Here is a 20,854-nt window from a genome sequence, read left to right on the forward strand (position 1 = left end):
AATGTTCTTCGAAACATAAGATTCGAGGCATGTCAAAGATTGTTTTTAATTTTAATTTAACGTTTTTTGTGACAACTTAGATTTAGCTAGTAATTACTAAAGCCAATTATAATTTCTTTCTTTGATATTTGATTATGCTATCATATTCAGATTTACAAGTAACTCAAACACCGGATAACTCAATCTTTCATTATCACGAAACCATTTTTCTTTGTCCCTAGGGCTCTGGTAATACTTCCTTATAAAAAACTCTGGTTAACTGGAACTTCGGATAACACGAACATTCGTTTACGCGACCCATTTTCCGCCCCCCTCCAAACACAAAAAAATCAAAGACTAGATAAATACCTGATTTTTCTCTAGTTTTTATTAACTTCTGATGTAAATAGATAATGTTGTCTATCAATGGTAACTCAATTTACAAGGGACTTGCATGCCTTTTTCATCGCCAGTATTGACCCTTTCTCGGCAACTTTTGCCCTACCTCTTAAAATCGCTATATTATTTTATGCACTCCACCGTCATGACTACCAGTAATAACAATCAATTTCACAATCTGTAACAGTAAAAATAATGGAGTGACTCAGGGGTCCATGATAAAATTAATCTTTTTTTTTCCAAAACATCGAAAACAATCAGCAAAGAAAAGAATTACCAAAACATCATCAACGAGTTTTCACCTTTATCAACGTAAGTAAAATTTCTTGGAATTATGGCTACTTTTTTCACTGATATATTTGATTCCACTGCAGCTGCTCGTGCATCGCATGAGTATCTAGAGGTATGGCAACCAAAGGACGGCCAATTGTTTAACTGGTTTTGCGAAAAGAACAACAGCTTTGATAATAAGTTTTTCAAAATTAAATTTTGCGTGGATGTAATTTCGCGGTCGGCCAAATTTTTATTTATTTTTGCATGGATTTATTTCGCGCTTTTTTATGCTAAAACTGCAAAACACGCGAAATTTTATCCACTTAGTTAATTCAGGAAAGTTCTTGGAGAGTTATCGGACGAATGATGTGAATCTATTCAAAAAATTGCCCAAGCTCTTCCTCATATATTTCTAGCTATGTACGTTTTTAGGAAATCGGAAACCTCGTGGAAATATATAAATACTACCGCATCACGTTGAAAATCGCCTGTTTCTGGGTGGCAAAATTTGCACTCTATGGCGAAATTGTAATAGTCACTGTAGCTGCGCAGTCTAATAACGAGCATGTCCTATTTGCTATTTTCTATCGAAAAAAGCATCTTAATAACATATTAAGAAGAGATAGATCGCCCAAATGGACATATATCATTGTTTATAATTAAACTAGCTAGTTAGGTAACATAGCCCTATTTGCAGCTGTCCTCTAACAATCAAGTATTTTACGGTAGAACTACTTCTAGCTTAAAGGTCAACAACCTATTACTAAAATAATTTAGCTAACAAGCAAAACAACCGTATTCTTTTAAAGTAAAATCTAAAACCTACCGTAGAAGCAAAATCAAAAGCTGTCATTATAAATAAAAATGGCGCGTTTCTTTTGTTTGTTTCATTCATTTTGTTTTAACCACGCCTTGGTTTCATGACCAGATAATATATCTGAAGAAAGATTCAAACTTTTCTAGTCGTCAACAGGTCATGGAGAATGCAAAATTTGGTTTCTTCTGCATGCACAATTTGAATGCAGTCACAAAAAGAGCGCGATCTGTTCATGTAGTCATATAGCTACATTGTCTATGTATGATTATTAAAAACATTACACTGACCATTCAGTAGGTTCATAAATAGTAAGAGAAAGTTTTATAAACTTACATAGACAATGTGAAAAAGGATATATATATATATACTTTTTTTTCACTTTGAAAACATTAGGTTACTAATCTTTACCTATTCCTGTCAAATACATTCGGGTGCTTAATACAAAGGGGGGGGGGACGCTTAATATTTTTCAGTTTTTTTCCTACCCACTCACGCTTTATTCTGATATTCATGATGTTCGCCATCATGACAAAAAAGTCCGAGACAAAGACTAAGAATTTTTTGATTTGAAATATGTTCGTAGAGTTATAAAAGTTGATGTTTCGGCGTGAAAACAGCATCCTTACCAACACAAATATGTCTTTACCTCTGAAGACCCTGAACAAAGCTCTGTTTGTTGAGGAGGATTTTTATAAAGCGAATTTTGAATGGTAAGTGTAACGGCAAATTAGCTGTAAAACATGTCTTTGCCTTTCACTTAGAACGAAAAACACGTGACGAATTTATAATACCGAATGTTAGCACTATTTTGGGTATTAAAAACAACGCATTTATTTCGAATTCTTCCAAGTAATGGGTGAAAATTGCGCTCTAATTAGCTACAAGTTTACAGTGAAATATTGCCGCGTTAAAAATTAAAAACTCCATCTACTTAGATATATTTCGCCGTCCAATTTGCTTCGTGAAAGGTTAGGTTTGTGTTAATTTACTCCTTCACATTGGAAATCAATAAGGCCAAATTAGGTTGTTTCTTTGTTTTTAAACTTTTTCAGTTTAAGGTATAATACACTATTTATCCTTTTATGCACTAAAGAATTTTTTTAGTAAGTATAACACGAATCTGGTTAAGTAATAATAGGCAGGTTTGTTTTATTATATTGGCTTGGCTGAGATACCGATAAACGAAACAAAAACGAAACGAAACAGAAGGCCTATCCGGTACAAATGAAAGCTGATTTAAACTTAGACAGTGATACAATACACGGTATGTTCAGTTATTACTTGATGGTAAGAAGTCACGAAAACCTATTTATGCCGGGTTGTAGAGGGGCGAGTTTTGGCCAATGTGTTGGTGGGAGGGAGGGGAGGGGGGGTTGCGTGCGTGTCGTTGAGTGGAAATATATCCTTAGTTAGAAATTCATTCAAACGAAAAGAAAAAACAGTGATCAATTATGCGTGTTTAATCACAGCATTGTTTTTACTGCGATCAAATGTTTAGAAAGGTTTGACCTGATATCTATACCCGTGTTGCTTTATTCGGTACAAAATTTATATAGGGGATTAAAAATAAACAAGAATGAGTCAAAAAAGAGAGTTTCGTTTTGTCAGATGGAATTATTATTTCTAATACAACTCCATATGCGTTAGCGACTGCTTGTGTGGACAAATTATCAGCCTATTCACGATTTGTTGATAGCGATGAGACAAATTCATCGGCCTTCTTCTACAAACTAGTCGAATAAAGTTGGATTGCTCATCACTTGCCCAACTGCTCTGACTTTTACTGTATTGTAAAGTTCGCTATCGCCGTAAATTTGACCGCAATCACTCAGAAAAGACAGTAGTTACCATCACCCTCTACTTCTACTAAGCTATCATCGAGGACTTGGTTTTGTGTCTTTCAGTTGCTCTTCTGCCTGTCGAACTCTTTTTTGCTCAGATCACAGTCAGGCTTAATATTAGTTAGAACACAAATCTTTGAAATAAATCACAAACAAACAAAAACAAGAGGACCTTTAAACTCGCTTCCTTGCGATCTGTCCGTATATAATTTGGATAGTCAAACAAACGAAAGATATGTTGGGCGCGGCCCACTATTTCTGCCGGGTTTTTTTTCACAAGAGATGGAAGAGAAATCGGGAAAAGACATCCATAGCTGCTAGAACGTATAAGAAGGTTCTACCATTGAAACGGCATGCAGAAAAGCCCACTATATAAACTTTCAGTCTCTCCATTGACATTGACAGGGATCAATTCGCCTTTGTTCGAAAATTTCGGCTTCAGTGTGTGTAAATAATGACGCCATTATTATTTTTTCGGGGTTTCCCCGCATTCTTCTTTTTTTGTTGTACAATTTTTCTAGAGAGTATAGTTGAGAAAGATAACGAGTAGAGTACACGAGGTACTTGATTTTGATATTTTATGAATCTTTAAATGGCGCTCGATTGATGGACTTTTGATATTATTTTTAGATATTTACTTGAATTGGTGGACTTGTGATGTTGTGTGGATATTATTTGCTCGAATTGGTGGATTTATGTTATGAACTTTAACTTAGCTTAGACAGTGTTTGTTATTCTGAAATCGTCTTATTGTGTACTGCACGTCAAATTTCAAAAACTTTCATTTTTCATGCTTCCAGTTTCATTGGTTTCATTTTTTGCATTACATTAAATTTCATTATGTCTACTGCGACTACGAGGAAGAGTGCAAGGCGAAAGGGGTTGCGGTCTATTGCGAGCACTTTGCGCGAGCGAATTGATGTCATAGTTAAGGACTTTTCGGAGGAGAAACGAGCAGAAATTATTTCTTTACAGACCACTTTAATTGACACTGTTAAACAGTTAAAGGAGTTAGATGAAGAGCTATACGGTGTTTTATCGGCTGAAGAGATCGAAACCGACGTTATGGAGGCTACAGAATTTTATCTATTAGTGAACATGAGTCTCGCGACTATTACTACCGCTACCGGACCACATGTTTCAGCCACAGAATCGACACGGTCTGTTAAAAAGAAATCGATGAGACTACCCAAAATAGAACTGAGCAAATTTAATGGGAACCCTTTGAATTGGCCCTCGTTTTGGGACCAGTTTAATTCAGCCATTAATGACAATGACAGTTTGAATGCAATTGATAAATTTAATTATTTGAAGAGATACGTCGAAGGAACCGCTTTATCAACTATTTCTGGGTTAGAATTGACGAACAGTAACTACGAAAATGCTATAGAGTTGCTTAGAAACCGTTTTGGCAACGAACAGGTGCTCATTAACGCGCACATGGAAGCCCTGTTGAAGATTGAGTCAGTACGATCAATGGATAACAACAATTGAGAAAACTTTATAATGATGTTGAGAACTGTATTCGAAATTTGAAAAATTTGAAGTATAATAGCGAAATGCTGGGTTTATTGATTCCGGTTCTGAACGAAAGAATTCCCAACGAATTACGAATGATTATTTCTAGAAACTTTGGAGAGGAGAAGTGGTCCGTTGAAAAGATGCTGTTTTTTATCAATAACGAACTGCAAGCTCGAGAGAGGTGCACTGTAACCGCGAAAGGCAAGGGACAAACTCCCAGTGAAAATTACAAGAAAGGAGGAATTTCTACCGCAGACTGCTTATTGACTTTGGACAGAAAAAAATGTGTTTTCTGTCACGATTCTCACTCTCCGTCGAGGTGTTCAAAAGTTACCAACGTACAAACACGTTCGCAAATTATGAAAAAGGAAGGGCGTTGCTTTTTATGCTTGCAGCATGGACACATTTCAAAGAACTGTTGTTTAAATTACATATGCAATAGATGTGGAAGACGTCACCACATCTCTTTGTGTATGAAAGAAAAACGTGCCGAAAGAAAAGATAAAGACAACAATGGCTCGGAGGAAAACCCTTCTAACGAAACCAACGCGAATCACATCAGCCAAGAAAACAAAGGAATTCTTTTGCAGACGGCTAAAGCTTTTGTTTCGAAAGAAAGGGAGAGCAGGAACATACAAACGAGATTCATGTTTGATTCAGGTAGGTACATATGTCACAAATGGACTGAAAGAAAAACTGAATTTAGAAACAATTCGAAAGGAGAAATTAATTATTAACACTTTTGGCCATAGCAACAGCCAATCGAGAGAGCTACCCGTTGTTAAGTTGTATGTAAAAACCGCTGACCGCTCATCTACCGTACCCATCGAAGCCATTGCCGTACCAAACATTTGCGCTCCTCTCTCAAATCAGAATGCGAAATATTACGCTGATAATTACGAACACTTGAAGCGGTTGAAATTAGCAGATTTTTTAAATGGTGAAACGAGACTGAATGTTCACGTTCTGATTGGTTTAGACCATTATTATTCATTCATTACCGGCGAAGTTGTTCGAGATCCGAGAGGCGGTCCTATCGCTATCAATTCCAAACTTGGCTGGATTTTGTCCGGAGGTGAACAGTCGAAAGCGAACGAATCAAGCTGCATGGAAGTCCACGCCTGCCGTGTTGATACCGAAAACACAATTCTTCGTGACGAGTTGAACAAGTTTTGGCAAATTGAGTCGATCGGTGACGGAGAAAACGAAAACGTATTATCTTCTTTTAAACAAACTCTTGAATTCAACGGTGAACGCTACGTGACCGAATTACCATTTCGTCCTGATCATGATAAACTTTCCGATAATTTTGCAGTTTCGAAACAACGCTTAGATTCTCTTGTTAACAAACGATTACGAAATGAACCTGATTTAGCTGTGCAATACAACGACGTTTTTGCAGACTACGAATCGAAACAGATTATAGAAAAAGTTCCAGAAAGTGAGATAGCTTGCGAAAATGCTCACTACCTTCCGCATCATCCGGTTGTACGCCAAGATAAAAGTACAACGAAAGTTCGTCCTGTTTTTGATGGATCTTGTGCCGTTCACAAACCATCCCTCAATGACATTTTGTACTCTGGTCCTAATTTACTTGCTAAGGTGTTTGACATTCTGCTGAGATTCCGTACGAACTACGTCGCTTTAGTTGCTGATATTCAACAAGCCTTCTTGAATATTGAAATCGCTGAGAAAGACCGTAATTATCTTCGTTTTTTGTGGAAAGAAAACCCTACCGAGAACGATTCAAAGCTCATTATCTATCGATTTCTGCGTGTCGTGTTTGGGTTAACGTGCAGTCCGTTTTTACTCAATGGGACAATCCAACACCACTTGGAGACTTACGAAATTATCTGCCCCGAAATTACTGATGTTTTGAAGGATGACTTGTACGTCGATAACCTAACAACCGGTACCGATACCGTAACTGAAGGCAAGAAACTTTACGAAATTAGTAAACAAATCATGAAAGAAGGAGGGTTCAATTTGCGAAAATGGGCTACTAATAACAATGAATTACAAACTTTTATCGATAAAATTGAGAACGTGAATTCTGAACCGAATAGCGACAAAACTGTTAACCCCAAAGTATTAGGGATCGAGTGGGACATCGACAGAGATATTCTAGTGTACCGATTTGACGAGTTATTGAAACGAGCGAAAGAACTGTTTCCAACAAAAAGAAACATTTTACGTATATCTGCTTCATTTTATGACCCGTTGGGCCTGATCGCACCAATCACCACCAAAGTAAAGGTTCTTTTCCAGAAATGTTGTCAACACAAGTCCGACTGGGATGATCCACTGCAAGGGGAACTGCTTAAACAATGGAGAGATATATTGAACGATTTTGCGAATTTACAAACTTTTGAGATACCACGTTATTTATTCTGTGAACCGCGTCATGAAATTCAATCAATTGAACTGCATGGATTTTGTGATAGCTCGACGATTGCCTACGCTGCTGTGATTTATGCAAAAATACGAACTAACCTTGGCGTAAGTGTTTCGCTAGTGACTGCTAAAACGAAAGTTGCGCCCCTAAAGCCGCATTCTGTTCCACGTTTAGAATTGCTAGGATGTGCTCTCTTAGCAAAGTTGATGAGCCATGTGCTTAATGCGATCAATGGTAGATTGAAAGTTGATCGTTTTTTCGGTTGGTCAGATTCGGAAGTTGCCCTTTGTTGGCTAAAAGGCAAATTGAAGCAGTGGAAGCCATGGGTAGAAAACAGAGTTGTTTATGTTCGATCATTCATTCCATCGGAATCATGGTTTCACGTTTCCACCATTCATAACCCCAGTGATATACCTACCAGACCAGACAAAATTGGTGACTTCAATTCAAATTTGTGGTTAAACGGTCCTGAATTTCTGTCTGATTCCAGCTTTGTTCCACCTGAGTTTCATGTCAACAAACATTCATTCGATGTTTTGTCAGAAGAGAAGAAAAGTCATATCACTACTAACATTAGTCATTCCACTCATCATTGTCATTCGCAGTTACATGATATTATAGACGAGACTAAGTTTAGCTCACTGAAAAAGCTTATAACTGCCATTGGATATGTTTACAGATTTGCGAATAAATTGTTAAATCGAATTCAAAAAAGAGACTTATCAGTATGCAACGATCGTGAACTGTCGACTCAAGAATACAAAAGTGCATTTGATATTTTGATTACAAACAATCAACGAAAACTTCGAAACAACCAAAACTACTTCAACAAACTTTCGTCCGCCCTGAAGTTGTTTGAAGATGAGAAAGGAGATTTACGTGTTAAAGGACGTTTTGGTGAGAAAAAAAAGCTTTCATATGACGAAAGGTATCCGTTGATTCTTTCGAGTGATTCACATTTTACAAAACTTCTGGTTGAAGATGCCCACGAAAAAACATTTCATCAAGGCGTAGAAGCGACACTCAACATGTTACGAATGAAGTTTTGGATTCCGAAAGGTAGACGCACAATCAAATCCATTTTACGACAGTGCATTGTTTGTCGACGATACCAAGGCAAACCTATTAAATCACCACCGACTCCAGATCTACCAGAATACAGGTATTGCGCTTCGAGAGCTTTTGAACACGTTGGGTTTGATCATGCTGGTCCACTCTACATTCGTACCGAGAACCGAAACACGACAAAGGTATACGTATTAATACTTACATGTGCTACTACTAGAGCTGTGCACTTTGAGCTTTCACCCGATTTAAAGACGCCAGCGTTCATTAGAGCTTTCAAAAGATTTCAATCCAGAAGAGGAACGCCTGCTACGGTTGTGCATGATAACTTTAAAACGTTTAAATCTAACCATGTAAAAAGATTTATGAGACATGAGTCTATTGAAACTAACCCGATTCTCCCCAAGAGTCCTTGGTGGGGAGGATTTTATGAAAGGATCGTCAGATCAATGAAAACCGCCTTGCGTAAGACCATTGGGAAGGCACTATTGACTTTCGAAGAGCTCGAGACAGTTCTGTGCCAAGTTGAAGCATCGATTAACTCAAGACCACTTACATATCAGAGTGAGGACGATCTTGGACAGACTATCACACCTTTGCATTTGATTTACGGCTCGAACATTGTTGGTGCTGAATGTGTCCCAATGAATGATACCGACCAGTGCTCGAAACGATTACTTTATGTACAACGAGTGCTTGACGATCAGTGGCGACGATTTTATCGAACGTATTTGAACGAATTACGGCAACATCACTTCTACAGAAAGGATGGCAGAGAAACACCTGATTTAAAGTTGAACGACGTCGTGGTGGTGAAAGATGATAACCAACTGCCAAGAAGTAGATGGCCATTGGGTAAAGTTACGGAACTGATCTATGGAAAGGACGGATTTATTCGTGGTGCGAAGATTCGGGTTAACACCAAGAAAGGACTTGTTTCTACGATAACGCGTCCTATTAAAAAACTGATTCCACTTGAAATAGCAAATGAGACTGAAAACGAAGTTGAAAAAGTTGAAAAAAGTGAACTTGAAAAACCCGCTGAAGACACTCTCAATGAAGATGAGCAACAACGAAGGCCGACGAGAAAGGCTGCGGTTGAAGGACAGTTGATGCGTAAACTCCGCGAAGAGTATTTATAGTTTTTTTTGACATATATATATATTTAGGATTTCTTTATGTTTAGTCATACCGTGTTGACATCGGACATGTCAACGGGGGGAGTATGTAAATAATGACGCCATTATTATTTTTTCGGGGTTTCCCCGCATTCTTCTTTTTTTGTTGTACAATTTTTCTAGAGAGTATAGTTGAGAAAGATAACGAGTAGAGTACACGAGGTACTTGATTTTGATATTTTATGAATCTTTAAAGTGTGAAGTGTTTCTTATTGTATTTGATTCATGTTAAAATGCTATGAAGTGATATTTCAGCATTCAGAGATTGTAATCTTTGGAAAATTTTCGCTCTGTTTTCACACCTTGTTGTGGAAATGTGCGATGATCGCAGAAACCTCCGATTGTCCTGGTACGATAACGGTTCCAAAAGTGGTGCTGAAGAACACCTAGAGGGGAAAAAACATTCTCAATTAGCGGCATCGAATTTCCAAGTACGGACATGACTTACTTTTTGAAGTAAAAACTCGTTTCCATTTAGCGACATGGAATTTCCAAGTCAGGACATGACACACTTTTGAAATAAAATTATATTTCCAATTAGTGACAAAGAAAAGAAGGAATTGTACTTGGCGATTTTGGTTTCTTCCTGTATTAAGTTCGAATCCTTCATCTTTTGCATTTGGTATCGGTTAGATTAAGTGAGCGATAAACACGCCTACTATTCGCATCGTAGCCGATCTTCATCGACAATTTATTGTTATATCATCCAAGTATTTTATAAGACAATCGTAATTCTTTTTCGGTATTTGTGTTGGTAGCTGTTCCTCGCAGCAAACCTAGCAGGTGTAAACAAATACTGATATAAATATGAAAACATTTATTATTATCATAAAATTTCACCTGCGTTTAATTCTCTTGTGAAACTAGTCTACATTGACGTTTGACTTAATATCATCATTCTCTTATTTCTTTCGCTCATTTTCAGCATTGGATTGTGTTTTAACGAATAAGTGCAAATATAGAAACCGGTTTTAAGTTAGTTGATTAATAATTTATTAAAAAGATATTTCCACTTAAAGGATACACTTGCATAATATCACTGAAATATACCTTATAATATCAATATAGCTTGGTTTTATTGTTTGTGATCTGGTTTTGAAAGCCTTTTGTTTTTGTGACAATAGATCTATTTGCTAGCGTTGTTGTGGCAACAATTATATGAATTTAAATAAAAATATAACGATTATAACAAATTATAAGTATATTGTAGAAAAATTATAACTGTATTATACTAACTATATACAAGTGTAACCTGGCCGTAAAGAGTTCTGTGTGTTTTGTTGAAGAAAATGTCGTACAAAGATGCACCTACCTAAGGTAAGTTTTTTAAAAAGAACTTTATCAAACTATGCTTTCGACAATTCGAAAAAAATTTCATTATGTTTTTACGTTTCACCTTTTGAGATTTGCAAGGATGCAACAGCAAAACGTACCATCACCTATCGGGTTATATTATCAGTCAAGCCCAAAGTCGTATCCAGAAACGAGCGCTATAACATCACCTTTTAAAAGAAAAAGGGGACGTCCTAGTGGTAAAATTAAAAAAGGCACATACGAATGGTCAGATGAGGAAACAAGGAAGTTGTGTAAGGTATGGGAGAAGGAAGACGTGTTATACAACGCAAAACACCCTAAACATTTTGTCAAAGAAGAGAGAGAGAGGGCTGTTAAACGAATCGTCGATATTTTAAAGTATCGTGATATTGAGTTAAACGAAGCGCAGTTGCTCACAAAGATGACCTCGTTGAGATCGTATTACTGCTTTCAAAGGAAGAAGGAAAGGCTATCGAAAACAAGTGGCGCCGGGACGTCTGAGGTGTACAAAAGTAATTGGAAATTCTTTAATGATTTATCCTTTTTAAGTGATAACGTAGTACCGCGAAAGTCGGTTAGTAATGGAAGTCAACAAGGTGTTAATCGTGATGACAGTGATGATTCTTCTATTGCTTCAAGTTCGTCAAAAACAGGAAGAAATGTCAGAGATAACACCATGAAGACTACAAATGAAGTTATGGAGGCATTTTTACAACGACTTATAACCCCTCAAGACCCCAAAACGACAGAACGAGTTCTATCACATGATGAATCTTTTTGTGAAATGCTGGGAAACATATTAAAGGAGGTTCCAGAGGGTGAATCGAAAGATATGCTTAAGCTCAAAATGCATAAAGCTGCTTTGGATGCAAAATATGGAAGGCCGGAACTTGATTCTTCTTTGTAAGCATTTAGGAGAAATAAAGTGTTTTTAAAATGAATTATATTTCATTTTGTAAGATCCCATCTACAGTTTTTCGTAGTTAAAACGCACGTTTCCATTGCCAATCAACCTGTCCCCTGTCATAAAATAATCTGTGAGTTCTTGCCTGATCTCATCTGCTCGTATTTTCTAAAACTTCTGAGCGCCAATCTCCTCCCGTAACAGGATCTGTTTGTCGCAATAGCCTGGTGGTGTGTAGGAAGAGTTTTTTCCGCAGCATGTTTTGTATCACTAGAGAGGCGAGAGTGATGGTTTGAAAGTGTTCAACATTCAAGTTTAAACGATTTGAAAATAGTCTAAACCTACTGTCCCAAACACCAAAAGCATTTTCTGTCGAAATCTAGAAAGTCGACAGTTAAAAATCCTCTTCTCGATGGTAAGATTTCTGTGACTGTACGGCTATATACAAAACGTGTCAAATTTGAAAGCATCGTTGCCAACAAACAACATTGAAATTTTTTCGGTGATTTAATTGTTGGATAGCCCGGATGGAATGGCAAGTACTGGGGCGCTGGTAAATTCAATGTATTATTTCGTATCTCTGCATAAATTGGGGAGTTTTTAAAGAATCCCACCATTACTTATTCTTCCCTGACATCCCACGTCGACCATCTGCAAACAATAGTCATCATCAACAAAATCAAGTAGCCTTTGTAGTTATAATAATAGTCAGATCCTGTGCCTTTCGGATGTCAAAGTGGTATGTGTTTGCCATCGACTGCAGCAAAACAATTAGAAAAATTCCATCTGTGTTGGGCATTTCTTATAACTTCAAGTCATTCTTCTTCAGTACTTAAATACTTATCCTTCAATACTTAATAAATTGCTTTAAAAACTTCAGTAACTATTTTCCTTATTGTTGTTCTATGGATTCAATACTGGTGCATAAGACTTTCATTGTTTCACCGGAGGCGAGGAAATTTCAAAGTGACAGCGAGCCTTTCCGCAGTGGAAATAGGTTTTCGAAATCGTGTTGTAGGTTTCGTTATTTTCGGCTCAACTAAACTTGACAGTTCCTATAAAAATAGTTACAAATATGTAGTTGTACATAATTTGTCGATATGATATCATGATTGAGAATAATAGTGGATACCTCAAATGTTTTTGTGTTCATACGGAGATATTTTCTGTAGTCGTGTTCATCACTTAAGCGAAGTTCAGAAACAATGTGTGATACGCGCTACGATCGTTTCTTCTACGTAGCCAATCTTTAATCCATATTTTCTGTTTTCAGTTTCTTCTTTCAGGGATTAGTTGAAGGCATTAACTAATGTTAAACGCATGCGTTGAGAAGAAGTAATGTTGTCGTTTCCTCATCCATCACAACAAAGTTAATACATAATCATTTACTTAACCCTATTCGGTCCGGGGGGGGGGGGCGGATTCCGCCCCCCCTGACGGTTTTTTTTTAATAACTCCTGATTGCTTTGTTATATGGCTATGATACTTACTGAGTTTCAACATTTATCTATTAGACACCTGCATGCTAATTTTTTAGGTCCCATACCTTTCAGAGGCTTTGATATTGGCCATTACTCGAAACTACCCCTAAAAATCTTTATGAAATCCTTATAATGGGGAAAATATAATAACTCCTGTTAGGATTATCCTTAGAACTTGAAACTTGCAACACAACTTTATTTCATCAAGAAGAATCATTTTGAATAATTTGAACACGTGATTAATCCGATCTCCCAATTTTGTCGGATTTCACCCGAAAATCGGAAAAAACGGATTTTCGGGCAATTTTTGGCAATTTCTTATCCGATCCATGTAAAAACCGGAAGATATGTTAAATAACTTTTATTTAGCTTTCAGAAACTTCAAACAGAATGTAAAAATTCGCTCTATAACGAAAGTAATTATATTTTAAGCAGATAGTGGCATTTTTGACAATTTTCAAGCTTCTGATGACGTCACAGAAAATGTGCTGACGCAAGCAAAAGTTTATTGGCGCCATTTTGTTCCTTTTATGACGTACTATAAGTGTGCCAAGTTTGATTCAATTTGAACAATCCTATGAAAAGTTATTGAGGGGGGGGGGGCGGAATCCGCCCCCCCCCGGTCATAGTATGTTCGAAAAACCCCGGACCGAATAGGGTTAAAATATGCTCAATTTATATTAGTCAGACTTTTACATGAAATATTAGAAATAAAATTATATGAAACTAAATGAATTTATAACGATATTATAACAAATTATAAGTATATTGTAGAAAACTTATAACTGTATTATAGAATATAATTAATGATATTAGACAAGTGTATCCTGATCTTAAGGACAATTTCGAATACACCTATTAAACATTTCGTGTTTCATTATTATTTCGCACTACGGAAGGGAACTGGGTTCTAAAAAGTAGTGTCCGATAGAATCTTTTTTGTGCTATTCTTAGTTAAACTTGATGAAAACGAAGTATAAAAAACACGCTTACATTTATCTATCTGCACAAAAATCTTCTATTTCAAGAATTTCAAGAATTATTTATAATCTCAAGTGTAAACTGTGCTGTTATTGGCTGTTTTAATAGCACTAAGTCTATGTTACATTACCGCCAGTTTTTGCAATAATAAGAGATACTAGTCGTTAACCCACAGGAAAAATCCACGGGGGCGTCCGTCCTTTATATATCGCATTTCGTGTTTCCGTAAGAGACAGACAAACACACAGACGACGGCTATTATTATAGAGACTAGTCGTTAACCCGTGAAAAAATCCACAGGGTCGCCCGTCCTTTATATATAGCATTTCGTGTTTTCGTAACAAAAAGAAAAACAGACGCACGAACAGACAGACGGACGACGGCTATTATTAAAGAGACTAGTCGTTAACCCGTGGAAAAAATCACGGGGCCGCCTGTCCTTTATATATCACATTTCTTGTTTCCGTTACGGGACGCGGTAATCCTTTTGAACACATAGACAAAATACGGCTATTATAATAGAAACTAGCCGGGAGACCCACGTCGAAACGCCGGGTTTAGCCACAAGTAAATGTGTGACTCGGCGTTGAGCACTCTGTGGAGCGCTTAATAAGAGCCGTAAACTGTGCCACACATTCAGGTGGAGCGCTTTAGTACAGCCATATAGTGTGTAGAAAATCAAGTGAAATGCACACAACTTTATGGTGTTTCCGGTGAAATATATTTTTCAAAAAATAACTTTCGACAACTTAGGTAAAATGAAAACATAGATTACAGTTCATTGTTATCCCGTTATAGCAAACGCAGCTGGCAACCTTCTTTATTTTTTCAGGGAATGTTCCCGGTAAAAGTTCAAAAAAATGTTAAGCTGAGCGCTTAGTATAGGTAAACAATGTGTAGTTTTTACTGTACAAAACGTTATCACAAACTTTGGTTAAACAGAAAAACAGGGAACAGCCCGTTGTCAACACCGGACTAAACGCTTAGTACAGGTAGACTGTTAGCGCTTAGTATAGTTAAACAATGCGACAAATCCATATAGGTGTAATACTCTTTTCTGTAAAACTTCAGTTAAACAGAAACACAGGAAACAGCCTGGTCGTTAACACCAGACTGAGCACCTAAGAGTTAAACCGTGTCATTCATAGGGCTAATACTATTTTCCAAAAATCTTTGTTGCTTTTGTTTTAAAAGAAATCAGGAAACAGCCGACGTTACCCAGTCTAGGGTTAAAAACTGTGGCCACCTGACTTTATTTAACATAATTACTTAAGGATTTGTTGGTAGCCAAACTGTATTTGGCTACTTTCACTTTTTCGCCAGAGGTAGCTAAAAAGTGAAAGTACCCAGCTAGGTAGACCCAACTTCAACATAAAAATAAATAACAATATACCAAACTGAAAAAAACTTTAAAAGAATAGGAATAAAAATAAAGATAGGTATAGCTAGCTGCTTAAAATTTACGTTTTGTAGCTAGCCAAAAACTTAAAATTGGTTTAAGATTGATACGCAGCTAAAAAACGTGATGAAATATTCACCTTAACATGTGAAAACATATAGAAACTAAATAATCCTAGGACAGAATAAGATGCAAAGTACTCAGAAGAAAAAAGGAGTAAAAGGAGATCTACAAATTTCAAACATCACTTCCAAACGAAAATACCCTTCGCAAACATAGTATGTTTTCTCCGTCGGCATGTTGAGGCTGCGAAGAACTTGGATTGGTTATTAGTGAAAATAGAGTCTCGTGATTGGTCTAATATGCGTGAGCGGTCAAAAAAAGGACGGTAAACAAGCGGGGTCTGGCGGGATATGAAATAAAGCAGCAGGGCTGCGGGGATTTTTTGCGGGTCTCGCTACTTGCGACGCCATGTTGCGCAGAAACAGACAGATAGAATACGGCTATTACTAAAGAGAAGAATATTGTTTCCTTATCCTCTCTAAAATCCGTCCGTGGTACCGATTTTTCTATTTTTGTACTATATAACAACAGTCAAGCGTGTATTTGAACGACAAAACATAACCTTCATAAGCATATTGCAAGCCAAAAAAAATGAATTAATTAAACTATAGCATTCTTAATACCTTTTTTAGCCAATTTTACTTTTTTTTCTGTATGCACCACAAGAAATGTTTTATCTTCTTTTCTGTTTCTCCTGCTTGGTCTGTCTCTGTGTTCATAGACGGAGTCGAACATATTCAGTACATGCTTTCTTTAGTCTCAGGTGTTACAGTATATGAAAAATGTTAAAAGGTTCTTATCAATTCATATTTAGCGTCTAAGAGCCGGTTTTCACACAGCAGTATTTTGCGCCGAATTGTAAAAAGCGCCGTGGCTTTTATGGCATATGCCGAAACCAATTCCATATGACGTTCACATGAAAATCGGCCTTAAACATACTAACTCATTAAAAGCACAGAAGAAATAATTTGAATATAATATAATTTCTATTGGCAACATTTTTGCAGGAAATAAAAATGAGAAAAAAGAAAAAATGTTTAAAACAACTGACAAAAAACAGTAATTCCTGGGAAAGGATTACCCAAACAAATTTCGTTTCAGTGTTTTTATCAATGATTCACATTTCTTGGTAAAAGAACGGCTCATTATTACGTCTTGTTGTTATGCTGCGGAACTAATCATATATGGTTATTTAATCTCAGAATACATGCAATTAATAATTATGTAAATTATCCCTTCTTTTAAAAATCCCTTTCATTGTTAATTGCGTAAAACAAAAATGGTGGGTAAAACTATTCAACAAATGTCACTACGTGCTTAATTGTGTTCATAAAAATTATCATTAGGTTGCCCATTGCCAAGCAATTGTTACCACATTCATTATATATTCAATCATATTCAAATTAAATATAATGGCTCCTTTATTTTTTACGGAAATAGTTTATTTATATTTATATTTTATGTTTCATGTTAAAAAATTACAACTCTTTTTTAGATGATGTTCTCATAAGTTTGCACTGATTGGACGCATATAATCTCTCTCGTATAATCGCTCTCGTATAATCGCTCTCGTATAATCGAATTCGTATAATCGATCTCGTATAATAGCTCTCGTATAATCGATCTCGTATATTCGCTCTCGTATAATCGCTCTCGTATAATCGCTCTCGTATAATCGAATTCGTATAATCGCTCTCGTATAATAGCTCTCGTATAATCGATCTCGTATATTCGCTCTCGTATAATCGCTCTCGTATAATCGCTCTCGTATAATCGCGCTCGTATAATCGCTCTCGTATAATCGCGCTCGTATAATCGCTCTCGTATAATCGCTCTCGTATAATCGATCTCATATAATCGCGCTCGTATAATCGCTCTCGTATAATCGCTCTCGTATAATCGATCTCATATAATCGCTTTTGTATAATTGCTCTCGTATAATCCTGCTCGCATTGTGCGTGTTCGTATCGTTTCGCTACACGGGTGGTTCATATTTTTTTGTTTTTATTTTATAGCTACTTCAATCCCATTGGCTTTTCGCGGTCGAATGACTTTTCATCACTAAGTTTTTTTTAAAAATTAAAATGCAAGTCTTCATGTTTATCTCATTCATGTCGTTCATATCCTCTAAACAAGTGGCTTTATCATAATTTCATCTTGACATTTTTTTAATGTCATCAGACTATTTCCCATGTCCTTTTTACTTCACTAATTATTGTTTAAATTAATTTGAAAATGAAGCCGCATTGAAGTAATGATGGTCATTTAAAAGTAATTAACGATATATTCAGAACGACAAAACACGACATAACAATGTTGGTTCAAACTTTGGTGTTAAACTAAGGTTTTACATTACAACATTGTTAATCCACAAAAATAAACCATGTCACAAAGTCCCCAAAATTTGAAAAAATGACCATGTGAGTGACCACGTGAAAGTTGGAATCTAACCAAATAACCTAAGATCCTAAGTCCACTGCAAACTTTGACAATTTATTTTATATGGAAGACGCCTAAAAAACCACTTGTGGGGCGAACTTCAAAATTTGCCAACTTGTCGAAATGAATCTCGTCATTAGCTCAATAAATAGAAAACAAAGCGTCTCAAAACTCAAATTTTTCTTATTATTCTGTGAGACGTACTGTCGGTATGTTTAACACCTTTAATAACAGAAAGCCCTTAGAAAATTGATGCGCTTAGCAAAATGTCCAATCCGTATGATTTTTAGGTCGACATTTTACATCACATGGGGTCCCTTTATTTACAATGCAAGGTCGAACACATCCAACAAATGTGAAATCATCAGATCTCTTCGTTGGAAACGGTACACTTCCTTCGTAATTCTTACAAAGATAAGCATCGTGTTGTAAGGTATCCAATTTCACTAATGGCCAAACATGTCTAGCTAAGACTGTTTGGTCGCTAGATTTGGCAGCTTCTGCACTTCCAGTCCTTTTTGCAGCATTATGCAAAACCCGATCGACAATTTTGCGGCCTAACCCTCTATTCATAGCATTTAGGAAGCCCCACATGCCACCTAAAATTACAGTTCCATGCTGAACATGATCCCGCATAACATGCATGATGTGACCACTTGTCAGCCATTCCCTTACTGCATCTTCTTCTCTTTTTAGGATTGGCGAGTCTAGATCTCTGACGCACACAATATCGACAGTGTCATCTGCTAATGGAAAGAATCTCCATACTCTACCATCGATTGAGGTGATATCTCCGTACAATGGTATTTTTGAAACATCAAAAAATTTTAGATTGTCAAATTTAGAAGTATGATTTTTGATATATTCTTTGCTAAGTGCTTTATCGTGGTAAATTCGAACTATCCAGTCATGGTATAAATTACTTTCCTTTGCTTCTTTAGCAACCATTCCAATGAGATATCCCCATTTTCTTGCCGAATCTTTACCAAATATGGAATAGGAAAGAACCAATTTTGTATTGAATCCTTTTTCGTTTTTTCTACCAACAATTAGTGAAATTACTTGCGTGCGATTAAAAGGAGTTATCACTGTTGTGTTTTTGTAAAAATTTGATGTGAACAAAATCAAGCTTACAATGATAAGAAGAAGAAGTGCAAAAATTTTTTTTTGTAGCATGGCTGGTTGCAATTAAGTCACCTAGAGAAATATAGAATAAGTTACAAGAATCATTTTTGTTTTCTTTCTGCCTCACATTGATATAGGAAAATGAATACAGTTTGTAAATTCTAAGACATCACAAAGAAATTTTTAAATATGTTTTACATGCAATTAACGACTTATTTGGTCACATCACATCCTACAATCAAATCTGAAACATGGTGGACAAGCAAAAAGTTAAATAACATTAACCGTAATAATCATTTCACTAAAACAGTACATTTAAGATGGAATTGATTTTTGCAACTAAGAGAATATAATTACATCAACTAATATATGTAGGATCCCGCTACAAACTACAATAAAACAATGCAGAGGACTCCGTAAGTATACGAAAAGTAGGTTGAAGTAGATTGCGTTTATACTGGTTAAGTTTCGAAAGTTCAAGATTAATCACACACGAATTCTAATGTTTTTTAATCAAATTTTTAACACAAAAGTTTCTCTGCGTACTCTTAGTATTAAACACAAGTTTGGTGAGAAAGTTTTTTAGAATGTAAGAACGATTGAAGTGGTCTTAGAAATTAAAAAAATTAACGTTTCATATTTTGTAGTTGTGACGGAGAAAGAGATCGTGCGAAAACATAGAGAGTTTATTTCAAAATGAAAATGATTTTTAAACTTACCCTACAAGAACTGCTATGGTCTTTCAGTCAACGCAATATCGTGGAAAGAATAAAATAGATTGATCGCTGACCTTTAAAAAAAGAAAATAAATTGCAAATACAAGTTTGTTAACATTTTAACTAACTCGTTACAAATACGATCATTATTGCCAACCTCTTGTTTAATTATTCCAATTAACGACATTCTGAATAAGCGTTGAATTTGATTGGAAGTGAGATTCTGTGTTAATTAACTTGAACAATTTTTTTCTAAAGTGCAACACTTTGCTATTTTTAAAATGGCGGCACAACAGTATTTCACTGCAGTTTTCCTTTGAAAAGATTTTTAAAACGCATCAAAACTTAAGGTTTTAAACTTGTTTTAATATTGCATGTCAACATCAGCTGCAAAGAGTGAACAATTTTGATTAAATTTTGAAACATTTATTATTGAAAGAGAGATGACATTTTTTTGAATGTTTTCTCAGTAAGCTTTTGCTATCACCCAGCACCCAAGTTCACACCAACTCTAAATTTTAAAAAAACAAGATAAATTACTAATTGTAACAACAGAAAGAAAAAAAAAGTAACAATAGAACTATCTCTTTAATAATAGCCGTATTCCGTCTGTCTGTCTGTGTGTCCGCGAAAGCTGCGTCCCGTAACGGAAACACGAAATTTTTAATATGCGCACGAATATCAAATGCGATATATTTTTACCGACTTTGTTTTGACCGCTCGCGCGTGAAACACAATTCACAACGCCTGATTCTTTAAAAAAAAAACAAGATTTTTGCGACCAGAAAGAATCCAAGATCTTCGCGGAACGAAGGCCATTTTGATAATGGTCGTGTTTGTGGTCAGTGTGTGAGGTTTGTAGGCCTGTTTGACTTTTTTATCTTCTAAAAGCCTTATATATTAGTAATATTTGTTTTCTGTTTGTTTTCAATGTTAGGATAAATATATTGTCACGTTTTTTAGC

At 36.0% G+C, this 20,854-nt stretch overlaps 3 protein-coding genes across 3 annotated transcripts; 2 read left to right on the top strand and 1 right to left on the bottom strand.

Moving 5' to 3' along the window:
- Positions 1 to 4,149: 4,149 nt before the first annotated feature.
- Positions 4,150 to 4,803, top strand: LOC130623273 (uncharacterized). The gene has a single exon (XM_057438743.1). It carries the CDS (start codon positions 4,150 to 4,152, stop codon positions 4,801 to 4,803), a length of 654 nt encoding a protein of 217 aa, XP_057294726.1.
- Positions 4,804 to 4,868: 65 nt separating this feature from the next.
- On the top strand, positions 4,869 to 9,432 carry LOC130623274 (uncharacterized). Its single transcript, XM_057438744.1, has 2 exons — positions 4,869 to 5,490; positions 5,537 to 9,432. The coding sequence occupies exons 1-2, from the start codon at positions 4,869 to 4,871 to the stop codon at positions 9,430 to 9,432; spliced, it is 4,518 nt and encodes a 1,505-aa protein (XP_057294727.1).
- An 8,621-nt stretch (positions 9,433 to 18,053) lies between these two features.
- Positions 18,054 to 20,673, bottom strand: LOC130624199 (uncharacterized). Its single transcript, XM_057439772.1, has 2 exons — positions 19,894 to 20,673; positions 18,054 to 19,246 (listed from the first exon to the last, which is right to left on the bottom strand). Exon 2 carries the CDS (start codon positions 19,223 to 19,225, stop codon positions 18,308 to 18,310), a length of 918 nt encoding a protein of 305 aa, XP_057295755.1. The 5' UTR covers positions 19,226 to 19,246; positions 19,894 to 20,673; the 3' UTR covers positions 18,054 to 18,307.
- Positions 20,674 to 20,854: the final 181 nt, after the last annotated feature.

The sequence above is a fragment of the Hydractinia symbiolongicarpus genome, chromosome 13, assembly GCF_029227915.1.
Source record: "Hydractinia symbiolongicarpus strain clone_291-10 chromosome 13, HSymV2.1, whole genome shotgun sequence".
Lineage (NCBI taxonomy): Eukaryota > Metazoa > Cnidaria > Hydrozoa > Anthoathecata > Hydractiniidae > Hydractinia > Hydractinia symbiolongicarpus.